Source organism: Cavia porcellus, unplaced genomic scaffold, assembly GCF_034190915.1.
Source record: "Cavia porcellus strain 051 isolate PalLab524CR breed Dunkin Hartley unplaced genomic scaffold, mCavPor4.1 scaffold_5, whole genome shotgun sequence".
NCBI lineage: Eukaryota > Metazoa > Chordata > Mammalia > Rodentia > Caviidae > Cavia > Cavia porcellus.
Genome location: NW_026947488.1, coordinates 78,438,210 through 78,459,756, shown reverse-complemented (window position 1 = coordinate 78,459,756; position 21,547 = coordinate 78,438,210). Strand labels below are relative to the sequence as shown.

The 21,547-nt window shown below is 37.6% G+C and overlaps 1 protein-coding gene across 8 annotated transcripts in view; it reads right to left on the bottom strand.

Annotated features, from left to right (window-relative positions):
• Positions 1-20,651, bottom strand: part of P2ry1 (purinergic receptor P2Y1) — a 102,071-nt gene extending 81,420 nt beyond the window's left edge. For 2 of the 8 annotated variants that reach the window (XR_010047138.1, XR_010047140.1), the window contains exons 1-2: positions 18,809-20,649; positions 16,210-16,314 (exon numbers count right to left, since the gene is read on the bottom strand). Coding sequence is in view for 2 of the 8 variants with exons in the window: in XM_005006537.3 (XP_005006594.1) it covers positions 18,847-19,968 (1,122 nt within the window). In the remaining 6 variants the exon portion in view is untranslated. 8 annotated transcript variants of the gene reach the window in all.
• Positions 20,652-21,547: the final 896 nt, after the last annotated feature.

Sequence of the window (21,547 nt, the reverse complement as noted above, 5' to 3'; positions counted from 1 at the left end):
GATAGGCAATTGAATGAAAGCGACCCATGGAGGGCCAACAGCAGGAGGAGAGCATGGCAGAGACAAACCAATGTATGACGGTTGTAACCATTAATATAGATGAGCAATAAAAAGAAACCAATAGAAAGAAACATAAGGAGAGTGAATCAAGAAACATGATCTATCAATGTACTGTATACAAAAAACATATTAACTCAAAAGGAAATTATAGACTGAAAATCAAAGGAGAGAACACAATTGTTCAACATGACGAGAAACCAAAAAAAAAAAAAAAAAAGCAAGGGTAACTTGTCCATCAATTGCAGAATGGGTAAGAAAGGCATGGTATTTTCAAACAATGGAAAGCTACCGAGCTATAAAGTAGGATAATCTCAAGGCTTTTGTAGGTAAACGTATGCAACTGGAGATCATGTTCATGGGAGAAATGGTTTGAATTCATACGGGGTGAACCCGAGCAAAAAAAGCAGGAGTTAGTAGGATCCAAAAAGCACAATAGATATTATGAAAGCGACAGAGAAGGAACCATCTAGGAAGGGAAGGTGGTAACAACTATTAGTTTCTTAATATCTTGTTTTGAACTCTTGTATTGCTTTAATAATTTTGTTAGGTTTGGTTTTGCTCTGTCTCATTTTGTCTGATGGTATAAGCAGCTACTTTGAAGATAATGGGATTTATTATGGTAGCCATTATTGATTTCCTGTTGTCTTGTTTTAAAGTCCTGTAATGCTTTTATTTTTTTGTTTGTTTTGATTGTCTTATACTATTTTGTTCTATTTTATTGTGTATGAAGAAAACAAAAGACCATTATGATAGCCACCATTGATTTCTTGTCTTATTTTGAAGTTCTGTGTTGCTTGAATTGTTCCATTCTTACCTACTTTGTTCTGTTTTGTTTTATTCTCTTCAAAATAGAAGTTTTCAAAAACAATAAATATTTTATTCTATTTCTTTGTAAATGAAGTTTTCTGACAGTTGACAATCCACAATGGCAATTGTACCAGATGATAACTTGAGGATTTAATATACCAGGCACAGACCCACCCAATCAGTTCTCTCCAAGGTCCTACAATCTCCTTCCCAGGCTCTGTCATGTAATTGCAACCCAATGCCCTAAACTCATTTCTTACAATGCATTTCCATTTCTACATATTCCAGCCACGCCAGCCTTCTGCCTGCTCCTGGAAGAGCCAAGCCAGGTCCTGCTTTTGTGCCTTTATTATTTCACTACTGCTGTTCTCCCTGCTTGAAACCATACGTAGTCCAAAAGATGGCTTGGTGGATGAGAACAGGATACACTGAGCAACACGTTATTTCATATCAGCTTTTCACACTTCAAATAAGTATGCATTTTATTTTTTTAAATTTTATTTAAAGAAAGACAAAACAGAAAACGGGCAGAAATAGTACATACTTTCAAAGAAATAAACAATAATAAATCACTAGTTGAAGTATGCATTTTAAAACTAAATGTGTTTTTTAAGGAAATGTTACGTCAAAATCACTTCAAATTTCTTACAACCAGATTGAGTACCTGCATAGAAAATCTGGAGTCCACTGTCTAAAAGGTGTTCCCCCAGCTCTCCACCAATCAGTTTCTCATTATGCCAGGCTCAGGTCTAATGAAAGCTCTTTAGTTATGTTTTAGATCAAGAATGACCCTCAAAATTCTCATTTGAAAGGTGATTGGATCACGGAGCACCATAGTGGAATATAATGTTAAGAAGGCCGGTAACTGGAGCATGACCTGGAGGAGAGTGTCTCCTTCCCCAGCCCTTCCCATAGCTTGCTGCTTTCTGGACACCATGGTGTGAGCAGCTTTCTACCCCTGGCCCTTGCTCCATGCCACTTCTGCCTTGGAACCAGTTGACCAGGCACTGTAGTGAGCCCAAATAAACCTTTTCTTCTCTAATTTATGGATAGCAAGTGTTGAGGCTCAGTGACAAGGAAGTGATTAACACACTTTCAGACAGGCATATCTACATAACATTGTCACACTCTAAGATTAGTCTTCTCCATCACTGACATTTTATTCATGAATAGCCCTCTAGTAGATGTAAACACTTTGAGAGAAGAAATTGTGTCTGTCTCATCTCTATTGCATCTCTGACCCCTATTATATCACCAGTGTCTCTACTGAATGCATAAAATATGATCCTTTGCCTAACAAAATTCTTCATGTAGCGTCTGAAACAGATGACTTCAGCAATAATATTCAGTAATAAAAACTTCTGCGATTTTCCAAAAGCCATATTAATTCAGTGTATTTAAATGTTGTTCTGTTTATGTGTCCACTATTTAATAAAGCAAATAAGGAAACTATAAAATACAAAGTTAATTTGATTTATAAGTTTGTAACTGGTAAGTTTGGACCCCAATTATTTAAAAGAGAAAATCACTAATTCCCCTGGACTTCCCCACATCTCATGAAGCACTGTACCAGTCCGCCCTAGTTCATTGCTCAAACAGGAAATGTGGAATTGTCTGAGTGCCCAGCTTCTCCCCTTACCTCATCCTCTGCCCACTCAATGAATCCTATTAATGTCTCCCAAATTTCCATCTCATAATGTTTCACACTATTATGCACACAATATATTTCATTAGACCAAAAATATCTTATACAGTATTTTGGCTTTCAAAACAAAAATCTTCTTCCTCTAATAGGAAATAATTATACATTATACATTTAGAGACGTTAGAAGAAAGGATTTTGAAAGCTTTGGCCACAAAATATTGATAATTTTGAGGATACAAATAGATTTAATCTGATTTAAACTTTATGTAATGCATAAATATGCATAGACCTCATGTTAATCCGTTAATATGTACCACATTATGTTTTTGTATATCAGATGAAAATACAGAAAAAAAGTAGTTTAAATTTCTCAACATATTACAGTATTTAAAATGAAGAATCTTGATTAAAATCAAAAAGGAAATTCTAGATGGTCACTCTTAAAAATGTACAGATTTTTAAGCAAATAAATATCAAGTATAACTTTTAAATTTTGAGAGCATATATTTTATTCCCCCAAAAGATCAGTGATCTGAGATAAATTTGCATTCAGATCATTTGACAGAATTTTCTAAATGTCATCAAGTATAATTGAAATAAAATTAAATACGTAAGGTTTTTATTTGATATAGATTTGGAAAATAAGGCTTGCTCAGTTGAAAAATACAATTTTTAACTGAAGAAAGTGTTCTGCTGCTTTTGGGTTGCAATGTTGTATTTTAAAAATCATTATTGGGCCAAGAATATAGATCAGTTGCACAGTATTTGCCTGGAAAGCTGAGTTTGATTCCTGGTTAAAAAAAAAAAAAAATCCCTATCAAATTTTCCTTATAAAACAATTGAAAAGAGAAAATTACATTATTTTTCAGACCAAAAACCCTAGATTTTAAGTAACACTGAAAGTCATAGTGGTAATTTGGAAATACATTCATTGTGTGTCTTTCGCCTTATTGAAATGGTCTAATTAGCCAGTACCATGGTAGTATTCCTTATATATATATATACTTATGATCAACTGTGGTCTTACATAAAATTATTGGTTCTCATGCAAAGAATATGATTTTATGACTTTTAAATATTTTCAATATTATAAAGTATTATTTTTATTTATTGGTAGACCCAGAAAGTATACTTTGATATTTCCGATGTGAACTAAATATAGAAAAAAGAATGACAATTGAAATACTTTATAAATTAACTTACAAATCAGTTGAAAATCCATTATTTCAATTGTTTGTTAAATACATATGGAGGATATTTTGAAATGACCAGATGCCCAATGAAGTGATAATTTTTTATCCCAAAGAAAAAAATAGCATAAAAGCAGAAAGGATTAACATTTTCAACAGCTGACTGTAAAATCAAATTGATATGAAAAAAAAAAAAAAAACCACCACAGCCTACAAGTTAAGATCCGTGGGGCCTTATAATAGAATTTGACAAGGCTGAAAAGATTTCAGGTCCTAATGAGTATTGTGTGAATGCTAACATGAATACTGTGGGGAATAGCTGTGCTTGCCAGAATTGAATTTGGAAGCAGAGAGAAGACTATATTCCGGCAACTAGGGGCTGCTTATTCTTCCAGAGTTGGAGACTTGAACAATAACAATATAAACAAAGAGACACACTAAACATCATACTGTTTAGTCAATGTATTTTGCTACTTGGCCTTTACAGTAACTGGTTCTCTCATTCTGTCCCTGAGAACGCGATGTTCCTGAAGACTTCCTTCTTGACCATCTGCCCTCTGGCTTCCTTCTCCACTCTAATCTTGGTGCTAAGAGAATTTTCATCGCTCCTGTCTCCATTCATGTTCATCCTCTTTCTTTATTTAACTCTGCTGACCACTATTTCCTTCTGAATTCCTTACACTTTATGTTTTTCTTCTCTCTTTTTTGCTTCTTTGATCATTCTGTCTGAGTTTCCTCACCTGAGACTTTATAGTTTGGCTCCAAACTTCTCAGGTTTCTTGCCTGGAACTTACTAAGTGTTCAGTGAATGCTGTTTGTTGATAGCTGATGCCAGGATGTGACTATGACAGTTTAAAAAATGGAGTTGGGAAAATAAAAAAAAAAATGGAGTTGGGCATCTTTACAAAGCTTTGCAAAGATTTTCACATAAACAATCCCATTTACACTTTTATAAGAACCCAGGGAGACAGTTATTATGAATTATTTTTTTGAAACAAGTGAAAAAGGTTATATGTAATTTTTCTTGATTGGTAATTATCTGTCTTGGCATTTGAATCCTATTGATCTGAGTCTTAAGAAAGAAATGTAAACATTCATAAGAAAAAGCCTGATCTTATGGTATGATGTTTCTGTTTTCTTCCTGCACTTAGTTTCCATCTTGTGCTGCCTGTACTGTGACCACATTCCTCTCTGAGTTTCTGCATTATAATCCACTTACTGCTTTTCCTATTGGCCCAGCAGCGCGAGACCAGAGAAAGCCAGGCAGGAAAAGAACAGGCAAAGTCTAGCCTTTGAGCCTCCCAGCATCCGATGTTGAGTCCTTTCCTACAATAGAAGTTCTAAATCTCAAAAGGAACCAGATTCAGTCTCAGAGGAAGTGGCACAGTTAGCTTTGTGAGAGACACAATGCCAAGAATATTACTTCAACTCACTTCCTGAAATTTCTTAGCTTTCTCTCGATCTTGTCTGATTACGACTCAGGAGCTGGATTCTACTCCCCTCCCCATCTTGTGCAACTTGGTTTGGTCTTAGTCATACTGCTGGGAAATCTCGTCTCTTAGGTTTTTCTTATCACTGGGTTGGTTGCACGCTTGACCTTGTTATTCTAGTTCCCCCCAGCCAGCCTGCCCCTAAGAGTTAAACCTAGCCATCACATGGGTAATCTGCTTACCCTTGTGAACGTCAATCTTGCTGAGCTTGCCTCATATCTTACTTGCTCATGGACAACTGCTTTAGTCCTCAGCCTCTCTCATTCTTTTTACTGAGGTTGACAAATCAAAATGGTCCTAAGCGGCAACTGGCCTTACTTGCCCTTGAAGTTTGTGAATTGCCAAGATCTTACCTTTTACTACAGTCCTTTAAACAAGTATACTTAGAGATTCAATCTTTCCAAGACTTTTTTACATGATTGTCTCATAACTTGTAAATGCATTCAACCTTGAGTGCTTCCTTTTAAGCAGTCATATCCTGCTCTAAGTCTTGCCATTCTACTAAAAAGTGATTCCTGAGTCTATTTAAAATAATCTCTAATCACTGATTCTAAACACAATAATCATAATACCATCTCTGATTCCTCATTTGCACTTTATCCTTGCTTTAAAGTCAGTTTTATTGAGACATAACGTATATACAATAAAATGAGCTGACATTACAGAGTTTGATGAGTATTGTCAAACGCAGATGGATGCCTGTAACATTCATTAGTCATCATATAAAATATACCCATCATCCCAGGAATTTCTGTATGTAGCTTTGCAGTCAGTCCTTTATCCCTCCACAGTTTCAATCCATGCCAATTACTGATCAGTTCTCTGTCATTATGAGTTAGTTTTTCCTGTTCCAGAATCTTTCCCTGGAATTATATATAACATATTCTTTTGCGCCTGGTTTCTATTCTCAGCATAGTTTAGGTATTTCCACATTTTATATATTAGTAGAGTGTTTCCTTTTGTTGTTAAATAATATTCTGGGATCTATAAATTTATTTTCCCATTCATCTTTTGATAGATATTTGAGTTTTTCCCAGGTTTGAATAGTTTGATTTTCTTTTAAATATTTTTACTCAAGGTGCTTATGATAAAACTTAAAACTTTGAAAGGCCTTTTATTAAAATTATTTTGAGATGATTACAGATTCACATGCAACTGAAAGAAATATTACAGAAAGATACTACTGTTTTACTGTTTTTCCTGATAGCAACAGCTAGCAAAACTGTAATATAATATAACAAACAGGATACTGACATTGGTAGTCAAAATATTCTCTTTTCTTTCAAGAATTGTCATTTATCACATCCAATTTCTACCACCTTTTCCCTGTCCCTCCCTTAATACTCTCCAGCTATTGATCTCTTTTCCACTTCTATAATTTTCTTGTCTCAAGAATAATGTGGAACATACCCTTTTGGATAATTCCATGGAAATTTGTGCAGGTTATTGTCTGTACCAATAGTTTGTTTCTTTTATTTGTTGAGTATTATCCCATGAGTTAGTTCTATCATATTTATTTAACCAGTCTTCTACTGAAAAAAAAAAATAGGCATCTAAGTTGCTTCCAGCTTTGCCAATCACAAAGTTTATGTAAAGACTTTTGTATAGGTTTTTGTGTGAATATAGATTTTTACGTCTCTGGGAGAAATATCTGGAAAGTAATTTATGAGTCATTTGGTAGTTGCATGTTTAGCTTAAAAAAACTGAAAAACTATTTTCTAGAGTGTCTGTTTTATATGTCTGTCATCAATGTACGAGAGTGTATTTTTGCATTCTTAGTATTGATATGTTGCTATTTTTTTATTTTTCCCATTTTGATAGGATGCAGTATTATCTCTTTGGGAATTTGCATTTCCTTTACAGCTAATGCTATTGGCCATCTTTGTGTTCATTTGCAATTTATACATTCTTATGGCTTTGCCATAGATTATATGTGTTTTAATACTTAATTTTGAATACTAAATATATTTTGAATATTTTAATATATTCTAAATACAACCCTTTGTAAGATATGAAACTTGAAAATAAATAGTTTTCCAATACATAGAAAATCTTTTCATTTTCTTTGTTGGGTCTTTCAGAATGAAAATATTTTAAAATTAGTAAATTCAATTTATGAACATTTCCTTTGTAATATTATGTTTTTGATGTTGCCTAGAGGTTTTCCCAAATCCTAGATTATGAATATCATTTATGATTTTCTATATTTTCATGATTTATGTTTAAGCCCATCTCCACTTTTAGTGAAGTTTAGGTCAATGGTTTACAGTTTGCTTTGCAGTTTTGGAAAGGAGGTGCAGTTTCTTTGGTACCATTTGTTGAAAAAGTATTCTTCCATTTAATAGTTTTTGCATTATCAACAGATGAATGAATAAGGAAAATGTGTTATTTATACAAAATGGAGTGCTACATCGCCATAAAGAGATAAACTTGAGACATTTTAGGTAAATGGATACAACTTGAGAAAATAATGCTAAGTAAGTCAGACACACAAGCTCAAATTTTCTCACATGGTTGCCCTTATGCAGAAATATAAAACAAAATAGAAGACAGATAAATAGGAAACAGAGAAAAATTCAAATCCTTCCCCATACTATAAATTACATTGTTTTAATATATATTTTTATACATGTTAATTTGCTTTATTTATACTACTAGTTTATCGAAAAGAAAGATGTGAATTATCTGTTTCTCTTTTATAAAAATTTTTTCAGTTTATGTCTTGTATTTTATTCACTGTGTCTTGGTTACTTTTTTCTCATTGCTGGGCCAAAATACTTGACACCCAAAATGAGGGAAGGAAAGGTTTATTTAGCTCACTGTAGTAGAAGTTTCAGTCCATAATCAGATGGCTCCAAGGTAGGGTGGCATGGCACAGGGGCAACATTTCAAGGAAGCAGCCAGAGCAAAAGGAAGAAAAATAAACCTCTCCTTGTGGCTAATATTGTACACAACCACATCTGACTCCTCCAGGGCTGGTGTAGCAATCACAAAATCTCCTTGTCCTCTTTTGCACAGGATGATGAGGATATGTAAACTAAGAACCCTGGTTCCCTGATGAATCCCTCAGTGAAACTTCTAAACTGCTCAAGTTGACACGATGTATCACCCATAACACATTTTTTGTTTGATTATGAAATTTTATGTTTTCATTAAAAAGTCAGTTGGGCATTTTTCCGTAGGTTCATGTCAGAATTCTCTAATATTATCCATTTGTTAAGATGTTCATCTCCCTGTCAATGTAATGCAGTCTTGATCACTATAATTATGAATTTTTTTTCTTAAAATTACTTAGCTATTCTAGGTCCTTTGAATGCCTATGTAAATTTCAGTATAATCCTTTTACAGCTATAAAAACTTCTACTGGGTTTTTGAAAGATTGCTTTCATTTTGCTTTGGGGTGTAAAGACATCTTTATTTTTCTGATTTTCTAATTTAGTAATAGTGTACCTACCACATGTTTTTCTTTCATCAGAATTATGCAATTTTAACATTTAAGTCCCTTATATGTTTTGATAGATTTATTCCTAAACACTGTATTTAATACTTGGAGCTCTGGTAATGAAATTGTATTTTTAATTTCAGCATCCACAAAATGATTGATAGTAGTACATAATGATGCAACTGATATGTGTTTGTTTTCTTTGTATCCTGTGAGCTTTGTGAACTCAAAATAGTTTAAGACTTTTGGAATTTTTTCTACTGCTACCATTATTCTTTGATTTTTCTGCTTAGACCAAGGCTTCATTGACCAACCAAATTCTGTATGTGATTCTCCTATTTGAAACTTGTCAAAATTTTCTATTGCCTGCTACAAGGAACACAATACTCTCTGCTTGTTTCTTAAGAGCATGCTTTTAAGTTTAACTTCTCCCATCCTTAGCCAAACCCACAGTAAAACTGTTTTCTCTCTTCTACCCAAATCTATCCTCTTTCCACAAAATTTAATAATTCAAAAAGGGAGCTTGTGATGCTTTCATTTCTTATTCCCAAATATTAAGTTCTACTCTACTTTTAAGTCAAATCTAATAACAACTTTCTCCAAGAATATACTTTTTCAGTCTACATAAGCCCAATCAAAATTCCTCCCTATGTGAAATTCTTTAAAATCACAGAATAGTGACAGAACTAATCTATTTTCTTTTTCAGATTATTCTGTCTTAATTTAAGAGCCTTTTAGATCCTTGGTGCTATTTTGAAGGCAAGGGTTATATCTGAGGGATCTTACACACATTTCAATATCAGCCCTTGTTGGGAATTTATCACATATTCCTAAGTCAATTCTATCGTCCACCTCTTCCACCCTTACTCTGATCACATTTACAAGAGGTCAAAAAGAACAATAATGCAAATATCTCCGCATCTTTATTCAGACTATATACTGTCTTATGTAGTTCCAGTTGTCTATTGCTTTGCAATAAAGCACTCCCAAACTCATGTGCATAAAATAGCTACACCATTATTGTCTTCATAGGTTTTGTGTATTACAATTTGCACAAATTTCACTGTGCAAAGTTTTTCTTTGTTACATGATTTCTAAGGCTTCCACTAAGAAAATTAGGTAGCTGTGGGTGAGCAGAGAAACTGGATGTATGGATCAGTCATCTTCACTCTAATATCCAGTCTGACATCTGCCTGGTATGTTGAGTGGCTAGGTGCCACTCAATGTTATTCACCCTCTCCTTTTCATGGCCTTAACCATAATCCATCTCTCCATGTGACTTTTACAACATGGAGTCTCAGGGTAGTATCTGTTAGCTCAGAGCTCCAAGAGGCAATGCTCCAACAAACAAGGCTATGCATTCTATTACAATCTAGTCTTAGAAGGTATGTTATGTCATTCTGCCATATTTTGTTGATCAAAATAGATATAGATTCGAGAAGAGGTAACACAGGTTCCAATTCTTGCTTAGAAGAATGACAGTGAATTTACATCCATGTTCTAAAAACTACCACAGAAGTTCTAAAATCATTGCCCTGAACCAATTTATTTTCCATTTCCTCTTTCCATACCCCACGATCTTTTAACAACTCTTAGCCCTAAGGTTTACTCTGACACGTCTATTGTAAATTTGTTGATAGCCAAACAATTATCTTTTCTACTTCATCCAATTCGTTTTTATACTTCCTACATCAATTTGTATCCCTTTCCTGACTTCTTATTCCTTTACATGCATCCTGGAGAAATAATTCCTTCTAAAGGAAGCTTTTGTTTTTTCCCCAAAACTTCTAACAATGCCCTAGCAAACTGCTTCCCTCACTCCTTTCTCCAGTAGACTCCATTAACCACTATACTCATTATCCAGAAAAGGACAGACATTCTCCTGTCTCTCTAATGCTTCTTGACGTTGTTCTTCAAATGCCACACGCGTCTGTCTTTTGAGAATAATGCCAACTAATTTCTTCCTGGCTGGACCTGTTATCTGTGTTCTCATGCACCAAACTTCAAATGGTTTCTTCACTCAGCTTCTGCTTACTTTGTGTAACTCACCTCTCCATCACGTCTTAGACCTAGAATGACAGCTTTCCCCCAGCCTGGTGGCCTGTCAGTCAGCTTTCCTAACCACAGCCACTTTTTCCTGTCCTCACCCTTCCTTTCACCCCTTTCTGCATGGAGCCTTTTTCTTCTATTATCTTCAAGAAATTTCATCTTTTTTTTATTTCTAATCTTTTGCCTTGAGCTGCATCCTCCATTTCTTAACCAAGACATTCCTTTAGTGATCATCACTATTTCTATAGCTGGAATATGCTCTCAATAACACCCAGCCTTTTAAGACTCTGTAATCTTCTTTTGTGCTACGTGACACAGAAGCATTCCTTCCACACATCCTTTCCTGCACCTAGTTTCTTCAAGCGACTTCTTGGATCTTACTAAGTTCCACTTCTTTCCCAACAGTATTCTTCTCTCTGTCCTTCTTGTGGAGCGCTGCTGCTTGTGGCTCTGGGCTGCTACCATTTCCTGCTTTGTCTGGGTATGCTCCCTGGATGATCGTACCTATTTTCTTGCTTTTAGCTATCATTTGCCGAAGGCCACTTCTCAAACCTCTATCTTGCTATGACTCTATCTTGAACTGTACAATTGCAATGCCATATTGAACCTTTCCAACTGGGTATCAACTAAGTGTCTTCAACCCAGGAGCATTACAGGCCTTCCTAACCACCTACCTTCTCTCACACTCACTAGGAAGGGGACATTTCTAAGACGTAATTTTCATGCAAAGAAGTAATGATGGTGGTGACAAATTCCAAACAGAACAAACAAATGTGAAGGTCTCACTCCATGCACCTACCTAAGGCTATCCAAAGCAAGCAGAGTGCCATTTAAGTACTGATTATGAAGTAAAGGAAAGATGTTGATTAGCAAGGCCAATATCCACAGGGATAAAAGATTTGTTCTGCTGCTTTTTCTTACTGAAAATGCTTTTCAAGAATATTACCAATCTTTTCTCTTATTTTAAGCTCACAGGCATCTTTCTGATACATAATTAGATCCCACTTGAGCAAAAAGACAGATGTCTGTTATTGTGACTGGGATATAGCCCTTGTATGCTCAAAGTTGGCAGACTACCTGGTAAATGATTCTCTTGTCAGTTAGTCTGGTGTGAGTCAGTCACTGAGTGTTGGTAAACTCTAGATGAACTGTTCAGATCAAGTTTCCAGATCTGAGAAGCTGGAGACCAAATACTGGACTGTAGTGACAGAAAATAAACCATGAGCCTGAGAGGCGAGGTACAGCAAGTGAGATCAGCATTTACACACACACACACACACACACACACACATATATGTATTTCAGCTGAATATTTTATCTTATGCATTTTTATGCCACACAAGGCATATCATAGTACAAAAAAGTTGATTACTTATTATCCAATATCAGAAATTGAGTAGTTTCCAAAAGAACAATATTAAATGCACCCAATCTATGAATCCTACAAATTGAGTTTCTAAGACACTCACAAGCCTCCAGAGTATGAAAAACAACAACAGAAATCTAGATCAACAACAAAAGGGCAGAGTAACAAAATTCTTTCCACTTCAAAAATGACATACCTTGTACTTATTTTATGAGTTGTAAATCTTATTTAATTAAATGTCTCTGACATCCTATGTTTCATACTCCCGCTTTGTAGTTGAAGAACACATTACTTTGAAGGCTTAAATAATTTGCCCAACACAAACAAGTAGTGAATAGTAGAGGTGGATTTGAACCCAAGATTTTGCAGCTGTAATCCTGATGTTATGTTCTTAAATACAAAGTTTGCTGTTTGCTGTTAAACTAAAATTATAAATCCTTATTGAGTGATGGACTAATTTATAGTACATATGCTAATGGCTTGTTTTAACCCACTATATTAATTCACATTCTTTTCTCAACACATTTTCTTTTCCTTTTTTTTGCGGGGGGAGGGGGGGGTACTGGGCATCGAACTCACAACCTCGCACTTGCCAGGCAGGTGCTTATGCTGCTGAGCTAAATCCCTGAACTTGACCCATTTTGAAGTTAAAATTTTGCTCTCACTGCAACCTAAGTGATAAAATTAAATAGATCATCTCCAAGATCTCTGTTTTAGTCTTTCATCAAGGATTATCCAGCTTCACAAAGGTGGTTTCCCCCATCAAATTATCAAGAGAGGTATGTAGTATGTTTTTTCCTCTGCAATATGTGTAGCCTGCTCTGGTCTCTCATCCTCTCTTACCCAATTTACATTCCTGCAGGGCTGTAGCACTGTCAAATGCTCATTCCAGAGGCTGACTCCATCACAGCTACTGTACCAGATGGCCTGTCCCAGTAATCACATTGCCTGGGGACAGCCATCCACAGGGTCCACCCCAAAGCATTATAACTTTACAGGGTGAAATAAGCGAGCATACCATTGAACAACAGCATGGATTTCTAGTAACATCTGTTGTTTCTATAGTGTTCCATTCCATCAGGTCACTAAGTCATAACAGTTCTGTTCTGAATTTAGGAAAAAAATTTTTATACTTGAGAATTGAAATTCTAATTGCATATGGATCCAAAATTTTAAATCCCCTGAAAAGTATAAACTTTCTATTTCACTATGGTGGAGAGAGAAGAGGAAGGAAAAGGAGAGGAGGGAATGGAGTGGAGGGGAGGGAGGAGACAGACACAGAGAGAATGACAGAGAGAGCAGAGAGAGAGAGAGAGAGAGAGAGAGAGAGAGAGAGAGAGAGAGAGAATATCTAATTCTAGAGAGAAAAAAATTCTCTGATTCTATTCCTAAAGTAACTTAAAAAATCAAAAAAATACTCGTACTTAGGGTAAATTCTTCTTAAATCAGAAAGATAATTATCTATATAACATTTATATTTGTACTGAAAACACACACACGCTCCCCTTACTCATACATTTTCTATAAAACTCTACCAAAGCTGCTGTTATAAGTAAGGATTTTCAAACAATGAGGTTTTTGCATAGTACATGTCATTAAGGAGTTAATATTGACTAAAATATGTTAAGGGTTTCAAGAGATTTGTATCTGATTCTCACGCTGTTGCATTTTGTTATAGGGCATTTATTTCCACACAGGACCACTGTACACTTACCTTCAACAATAAGATAAAAAACTAATGCTTTAAGCATGCTTTCATTCCATAATACCCTGCAGTAGAGCAGTACCAGATCATACACATTAATATACCTGTACAAAGCGAGCAATTGAGGCTAAGAAGCAGAAACCACAGATTACTAGTATGACTACTTTTGCGAATTAAGCACTAGTAAGGAAAGATTTTAGTCAACATTTTAAACACAGTATGAGAAGAAATATTATGGTTAGCATTCAATAATTTCTTGAAAGAATTAAATCATATCCCTATTGGTAATTAAATATCAAGTAATGAAATCTTATGGATTATGTAGCAGCAGGACTTTTCTTATAACTTCCTTTATAGCTTCTATAGTCCAACTATAAGAAGTACTATTGGTTCATTGTGTCCTATAATACCTGAGAGACTGCAATACTATGTGCTAAAACTTAGAGAAACTTGTAAATATTAAGACTGTAATAAGACAGAAGCCATCAAGCCAGGTTTTACAGCTTTATTGAATCTTTTTCAGCTTTATTATCGATGGTAAATACAGTTCTAGTGCCCATGATTATGAAGCTCTACTGTTACTATAAATAGTGGATACAAAGTTGGCTGCCATGCCCCAGGCACGAATGCGCACGCACACACACACACACACACACACACACACACACACACACACAGTACAAAACATACTCTTGCATGCAAACAAAACTATGCTATTATAGGAAATGTGCTTTCCTTTTATTAAAAACTATTATGCACAATTAGTTTGAATTTTCTTAAACTACCATCAATTCAGATAAACCTGAGAAAGCTTAATATGTCAAGTAACACTGTTTCATACCATTCATTCAATGGCACTATTACTCACAAAGACATCTAATTCAATTATCTACATTAAAATCACAGATAATACAAAAATAAACACTTTTTTGCAAAACACTAAAATGTAATATAATTCAAATTCACAAATTTTGATATGCAACATATATTCACCTTCATATTAATTTCTGATGATGTATATAATGCAATGTATAACATAATAACATGTGTAACAGAATTCAGCAGCCAAATAACTAAAAATTTGTCATTAAAATTATCAACTGAACAAATAAAACATTAAAATCAATACCAATGTTGAAGTTTCTGATAGTGTGCTATTTAGAACTCTGTCAAAATATTAAAGTTATATTACTTCACTTCAAGAAGAAACATAATGCAAACACTTCAGAACTGAGTAACAGTAACTGATTGAGCCAGATGCCTTTTTCTCCCTTCTCCCTAAGATTGTCCTTAAATTCTAATGTCAAATCTGTAATGCCCAAACCAATAGAATTCTAAGAGATTAATTCTGAATGTATCACAAGACTTTTGCCTTTGAAAGTAGAAGCTCTGACCACAGTTGAGGAAAGAATTCTAAATCTCCTGAAAAGACAACGTAAGCTCTTCTATAATATATATAAAATGTAGACAATGCAGACCCAGTCTGACTAAAATACTTTATATTCACAATTAATCTTATGATACTCTGGTACCAAATTGTGTCACTGAGGAAAGACATAACAAAAAGGCAAACATGCAAATGTATTTGTAGGGAAAATTAATCAATTGTATCATAAAACAGATTTTTGTATTTTAAATCTCCCAAATTCTGAAGATTTAAATTTTAAAATATTGATATTTGAAAAGCATCATGATACACAACTCTGTTATCTATGCATCATGTAAAATACACCAGTGTGACATATTATTATACCTTTAATAAATATCATTTACATCAGTATGTTGGATCTTTCAAGAAAGCATTTTAATATGTACAACAGAAAGACTGTGAGCTTCAATAAATATTATTAAAATGGTTGCAGTTTAAGCAGCAAAGGTAAAGCTTCAATAGGTCCTAATTAGTGGAGCATCTTTCAATATTGTCACTAGCTGAATTCCAGCTGGGATAAGTGGTGACATCCACAGCACACAGCCACAGTGTAGCATACTAAATGAGTAGACAAACACTTGCAGGTTATGACCTGTCATCTCACAACTGCTGAAACTTGGAAGCATATTTAGCAGAGGACCAGACTGCAGAGTCCTGTAAAACACAGTAGCAGATTCCGTTGCACTCCTCCCATCTACCTTGCAAACTCTGCCACATCGCCTAAGCCTCAACAAATGCATGTCATTCAACCCTTCCAATCCACGAAGAATGGTCTTCAAGAGGTTAGATGTCCCACAACTGGCCCAGAGGTCAGATCATGATTTTAAATCCGAATTCTGACTTTCCTGTTATATTTCATCTTTGTTTGCACTTTTATTTCAGAGTAAATTACAGATGGATGCTTCAAGAGTCAAAGATCATGATTTCTATGCAATAAAAATCCCTTGAACTTGGTATTAACATGTTTTTAGCTGTTTTGCCATCCAAATTTCAACCAATTTCTGCCTCTACAATTAAAATACTTACTCATATCATCACATGGCATGAATCAGCTTTTCAGCTGACAGATCAGTGCTTCATCCTGACCCTCTATAAGTTTTCACACAGATCTTTCCAGGTACTTCTCTTGGCCTGGAAGAAGTTGGAAAGATCATTCTTATTACTGTTCGGCATATCATGTCGTTACCCCTGGCATGATGTATAAAGCTAAGAGCAAAACACTTTTGTGGATGGGGATGTAGCTCAGTAGTAGAGGGCCTAACATGTTCAAATACCTAGGTTCAAACCCTAAAGCTAGGTAAAGAAACAGAAAAGAAACAACCTGGAAAAAGCATGCCAAGAAGTAAAAGGGCAAATCGAGTCACTGTGCACTCCTAGCTGGACCCACTCTCCCAAAGAAAGTTCCCTGGAAGCTGAAACAAACTGCATATACTCAAAACCAGCATGGGTATCCTGAGACCTAAAAGGAAGGAAACTAAATTACATGGTGAGGAAATGTAATAGAAATGTGTACATTATGCTGTGAGTTCAAGTATGGTGCAGGCTCTGAAATTACTATTTTGGTCAGTTTAACTATATTGATCTTGTTTCACTGAACATACGTATAAAAGGACTAATACAGTAAACGCGGTGTTTTAGGGTCTGCCTTTTAGGATTCAAAAACAGTGTTGTTATAAGCCTCATGAGAAATTTGAAAACCTCACAATGAGGAAGTGGACAAGTCTTCTCAATGAGGTTTTTATAACCTTATACATTAAGTATGAACATATAAAAAGTGCCACTATGCAAGTAGGCAAAATATAGCTTTTAAAACATTGATCCTAGTGGCTAGAGATTAAGCTGAAGCAGCTCTGAATATCACATAAATGTTCAATCTACCTGGGCATTTCAAGAGCTGATCCTCACTTCCCTGTTCTTATGTCCCATAGTGTGCTACAACCCCATATTTCTTAAATTACAAGGTGTTTTTAAACAAGTTACTTGATTATTAGTTATAAACTCTGATGAGGACTTCATAAGGGCTAGCTTTCACAACTAAAAGTTCTTGGACAGTAAACTTACTCATTTTTGGTAACTATATTTACTCATATTCTCATTATACAAATTTTAACTATTTTAAGGGCAAGAAATCCATCACTTCAGAGATGGAGGAGAAGAGGAATGAGGGAAGAAAAGGGACTGAAAAAAGGAATGCAGATGTGTCATATACTTGTACCAACTCCATACAGGGAATATAAACATGTACCAATGTACTGCAAACATGTACCAATGACAAAAATAAGGAAGAAAGAAAATTGTTATTAATGTTGTTGAAATATTTTGCAAATCTCTCATTAATGCCTGGCAGAGAACAAATACAAAATACACTGACCTGTCTTTTTCTCTTTAATTACTAGTAGTTTGAATAGTATGTTGCAGTTTACTTCTCAGAGCTACTATACTTTAATTCTCTGTATTTATCTTTCCATATGCATTTCTGTTTCTCTATGTGTTAGGATATAAGACTTATTAACATATTATAGCTTCCCATGCTATCAACACAGCCTGTAAAAATTCTATTTCTCTTTCTTTTCATGCTGCATTTCATATTTTAAATGCCTCGAAGCAAAAAGAACCCTTTCACACTGTGATTTTAGAGACGTTATTCCAAAAGGCCTTCTTTCTATCCCCCTCCAGCTGCCTCACATACTTGGGAGGACTATATTCTAGGCTATGCACGGTGCATGACTGCCAGCCACACCCCTTCTGAAAATACTGTTCTCATGCTCCATATCCCTCCATTTGAAAACAATTATTTAACTTTACTCAAACTTTAGTCTGTAACTTAACTGTGAGTCTTGAAAAACTGTTATTTCAGATGTGAGTGAGCCCTTGTCTTGGAACACAAAGTCCTAAGGTCTTGCACAACAGTAGTACAAGTAAATGTGCTTTATTTCAGGAAGTCTAACAGGTTCATGGTGTTTACAATGAAAACAGATGCACTGTGACATCTGCATTGCATCTTCCACTAAGATTACAGATTCAGGATTCCACCATCAACATTTAGCACCCAATATGCAGCTTTCTAGAAATAACAGAAAAATTAAAATTTTCAGACTTTTAGGTTCATTGACTTTACTTTTCTACTCAATTCCCCAAAGAAATGCAGCTACCATTTATGCTTGCGAGGAATTGAAAAAGATAGCAAGATCTGTATTGAATGAAATTTGATAGGCTGTGCTAAATATTTTAGGAATTTGGATTTCCAGCTTGTTCATGCCATGGTTTATTAAAAATGATAAAGCCTGTAAAAATTTTTTAAAAATTCAAGTTTTGGGGTCTAGATTATTTGAGAACTTCTCAATATTAAAACAGCTCCAGTATTCATGTGCATACACACTTTACAAAAAGCTTGTAACTTAAGGCAGAAGAAAAGTAAATGTTTAACTATGCAGTATTGTTTTATTAGACATACCTCTAGTCAGTCAGAAGCGAGACTGACGACAAAACCAAATAATTAAGTATGAATGTGGGCTCTTTTGCTGCTCTATTTTTTTTTTTAATTCACTACTTTCTTGTTTCGATTTTTATAATTTTACTAGAAACTCAAAGGGGAGAAAGTACTTGGCTCTGTTAAGCATCCTACCATGTTACAAAGTGAGGTGTTTGGGAATTCTTGTGCCTTCACAAGCTTGTATCTCCATTTTGCTTGAACTCCGATAAAATATTGAGGGTCATGTCTTCACTCTTGGATTGCAAATTTGCCTCACTTCTTCTGGAAGCTTTCCTGGTTGCTCGGGAAAGTCTCCTTCTAAAAGTATCACCAGCCAAGAAATACAGAATGGGGTCCACACAGCTGTTGAGACTTGCTAGACCTCTTGTCACCTGATAAGTAGCATACACCCTGTCATTGAAAGTACACATTTCTGGAGTCTGAAAATCTAGCCGGGCTCTCAAATTCATCGTTTTCATCACATGGAAAGGGATATAAGATACAGCAAAAACAGTCAGTACAATAATCACCAGGTAAATGGATTTCCTCCTCAAAGGCGAGTTGTCCAGGTCTTTGTAAATCAAAGCTCTCACAATTAATCCGTAACAGCCCAGAATCAGTACCAAGGGGACACAGAACATGGCCACGGTGGTGCACATGCTGTAGATGAAATAACTTCGCAGATACTCATCTGAGGTGGTGTCATAGCAGGTGATGGTTTTGTTTTTCCGGATTCCGGTTCCAGAGTAGAACAGAATGGGAGAGATGGCCACCACCACGATGAGCCACACGAGCACACTGATGTAGACAGCGTTCTTCTTTTTGAGCCTGCCCAGGGACTTGAGTGGGTACACCACGCCGCTGTACCTGTGTGCGCTGATGCACGTCAGGAACAAGATACTTCCATACAGGTTCACGTGGAAGATGAATCTCTGCAGTTTGCACATGGCATCCCCGAAGATCCAGTTGGTCTTATTGAAGTAGTAGAAGATGAGGGCTGGCAGAGTCAGCACATACAAGAAGTCGGCCAGGGCCAAGTTGAACATGTACACGGAGATGCCGCTCCAAGGTTTCATATGGAAGACAAACATCCAGATGGCTATGCTGTTGCCCAGAAAGCCGATGATGAACACTACGATGTAGACGGCCGGCAGGTAGTAGAACTGGAAGCCTGTCTTGGTCAGGGCACATCTGAAGGGGGCGGCAGCGGCGGCGGTGGAGGTGGCTGTGCTGTTTCCCCAGTGAAAGCCCGGACTGGCCAGGAAGGCAGCGTCCGTCCCGTTGGGGGCAGCCGGCCACAGAACCTCGGTCATTCTCTCCTCCCCGATTTAGGCAGCAGGTACGAAGGACAAGCGGCGGCGAGAGGGCGGCGATGGCACCGCACGCAGCGAGCATCGGAAAAGCCGGCGAGTGGAAGGACTCGGGCGCGGGGGATCCCCGCCGAAGGGGGCGCGCGGGGGCTCGCACTCGCTGGCTCCGGGCGCGCGTTCGCCTCGGGCCATGAAATTCGCTCGCATCCGTGACCGAAGCAGGCTGGCGGGCCGACCGGCAACTTCCCTGTCTGGCAGGCGGCGCAGAGGTTACACAACAGGGCGCAGAGGGCACAGACAACTTTCCAAACGTGCTTTCCCGAGGGTCCGCGGGTCCGCGCTGCGGAGCACTCCTGGTGCACAGTGAGATCAAGCCAAACTCGCCCGGCTGTGGTCCAGCGAAGAGGGCGCAGCCCACCCTCCTTCTCCCAAAGCTCAACTTCCCTCGGGCATCTTCCTTCTCCTACCTTGGAAGCAAGAAGGTCCTTCGTGGTCCGAGTCGCTTCTTCCGGGCTCCCCTCTCCCCCGCGCTCAGCCTCCGAGGGCCATGGGAGCGCGCGTGACCGCAGCCTGGAGCGCTGCTAAGTTGCCTCCCGTCTGCCGTCCATGCAGTCGAAGCGCTCCGGCTACCCTGCTCAGTCCGGAGAGCAGGGGGCTGGCGGGAGAGCCCAGTCCGGCGGGGTGGGCGGAGCCTGGGCGCCCGAGCGAGTCCGCCCAGCTCCGGAGGCGAGGGGCGTGCCCCGCCGAGCTCGCGGGCCCGGTGCCCGCGCTGCGGAGGTCGCCGCCACGGGCCGAGGCGTCTTCTGGGGAGCAAGGCTTCGCAGTGCTGGGGTGCGCTCAGTCTCGGCCCAGCCGCCGCGTGGTAGTGGCGAGGGCAGAGGGTGCGCTTGCTCAGCGGTGGCTGTTGGCGAGCGATTGGTCCGCGGGCGCACTTTCGCTCTGGGGCAGGCTATCTCCTTGAGCGAAGTTGCTGACACACAGGAAACTCTCCCAACCGCTTACAGCCCGCCGCCTGGCGCCCCCCAGCCGACTAGTCACAGAAGTCTCGAAGGCCCCCTAGCCACAAGCCAGGTGTTTGCAGACTGCAAACAGCCAGTAGTCCCGGCTGGGAACGCCCAGGCGTTGCGCGGCGCCTGGCTTTGCCTAGCACATGTAGGAACCTGCTGCCCCGAAGTGCGCCAGGCTCCGAGCCTCCAAGGAGCGAGGCTGGGAGGAGAATGGGAGGCACCAGTGCTCATCTGTTGCCTGCCCCGCCTTCCAATGCTTTTCCTCTTAACCAAGTACTGCACAAATCGACATCACTAGGAACGTCATTGTGAGAATTTCTGCCAGCGCCTGGTAAAAATCTTCGTAATTCTACACGTTGCTTCAGTCCAATTTGATTTGACAGACACCTAGTACCTACTGGACAAACAAGCTCTCAAATCTTCCAGGGCAACTACATTTAATTAAAGATTAGAGACTGCAGTGGGAAAGAAAAACTGAGTCAATATAAACAAAGTTTTCTGGAATGACTGAAATATTAAAGACAGTTTTATATAGATGCAAAATACGATTTCAACTTCAAAGTGATCAAGACAGA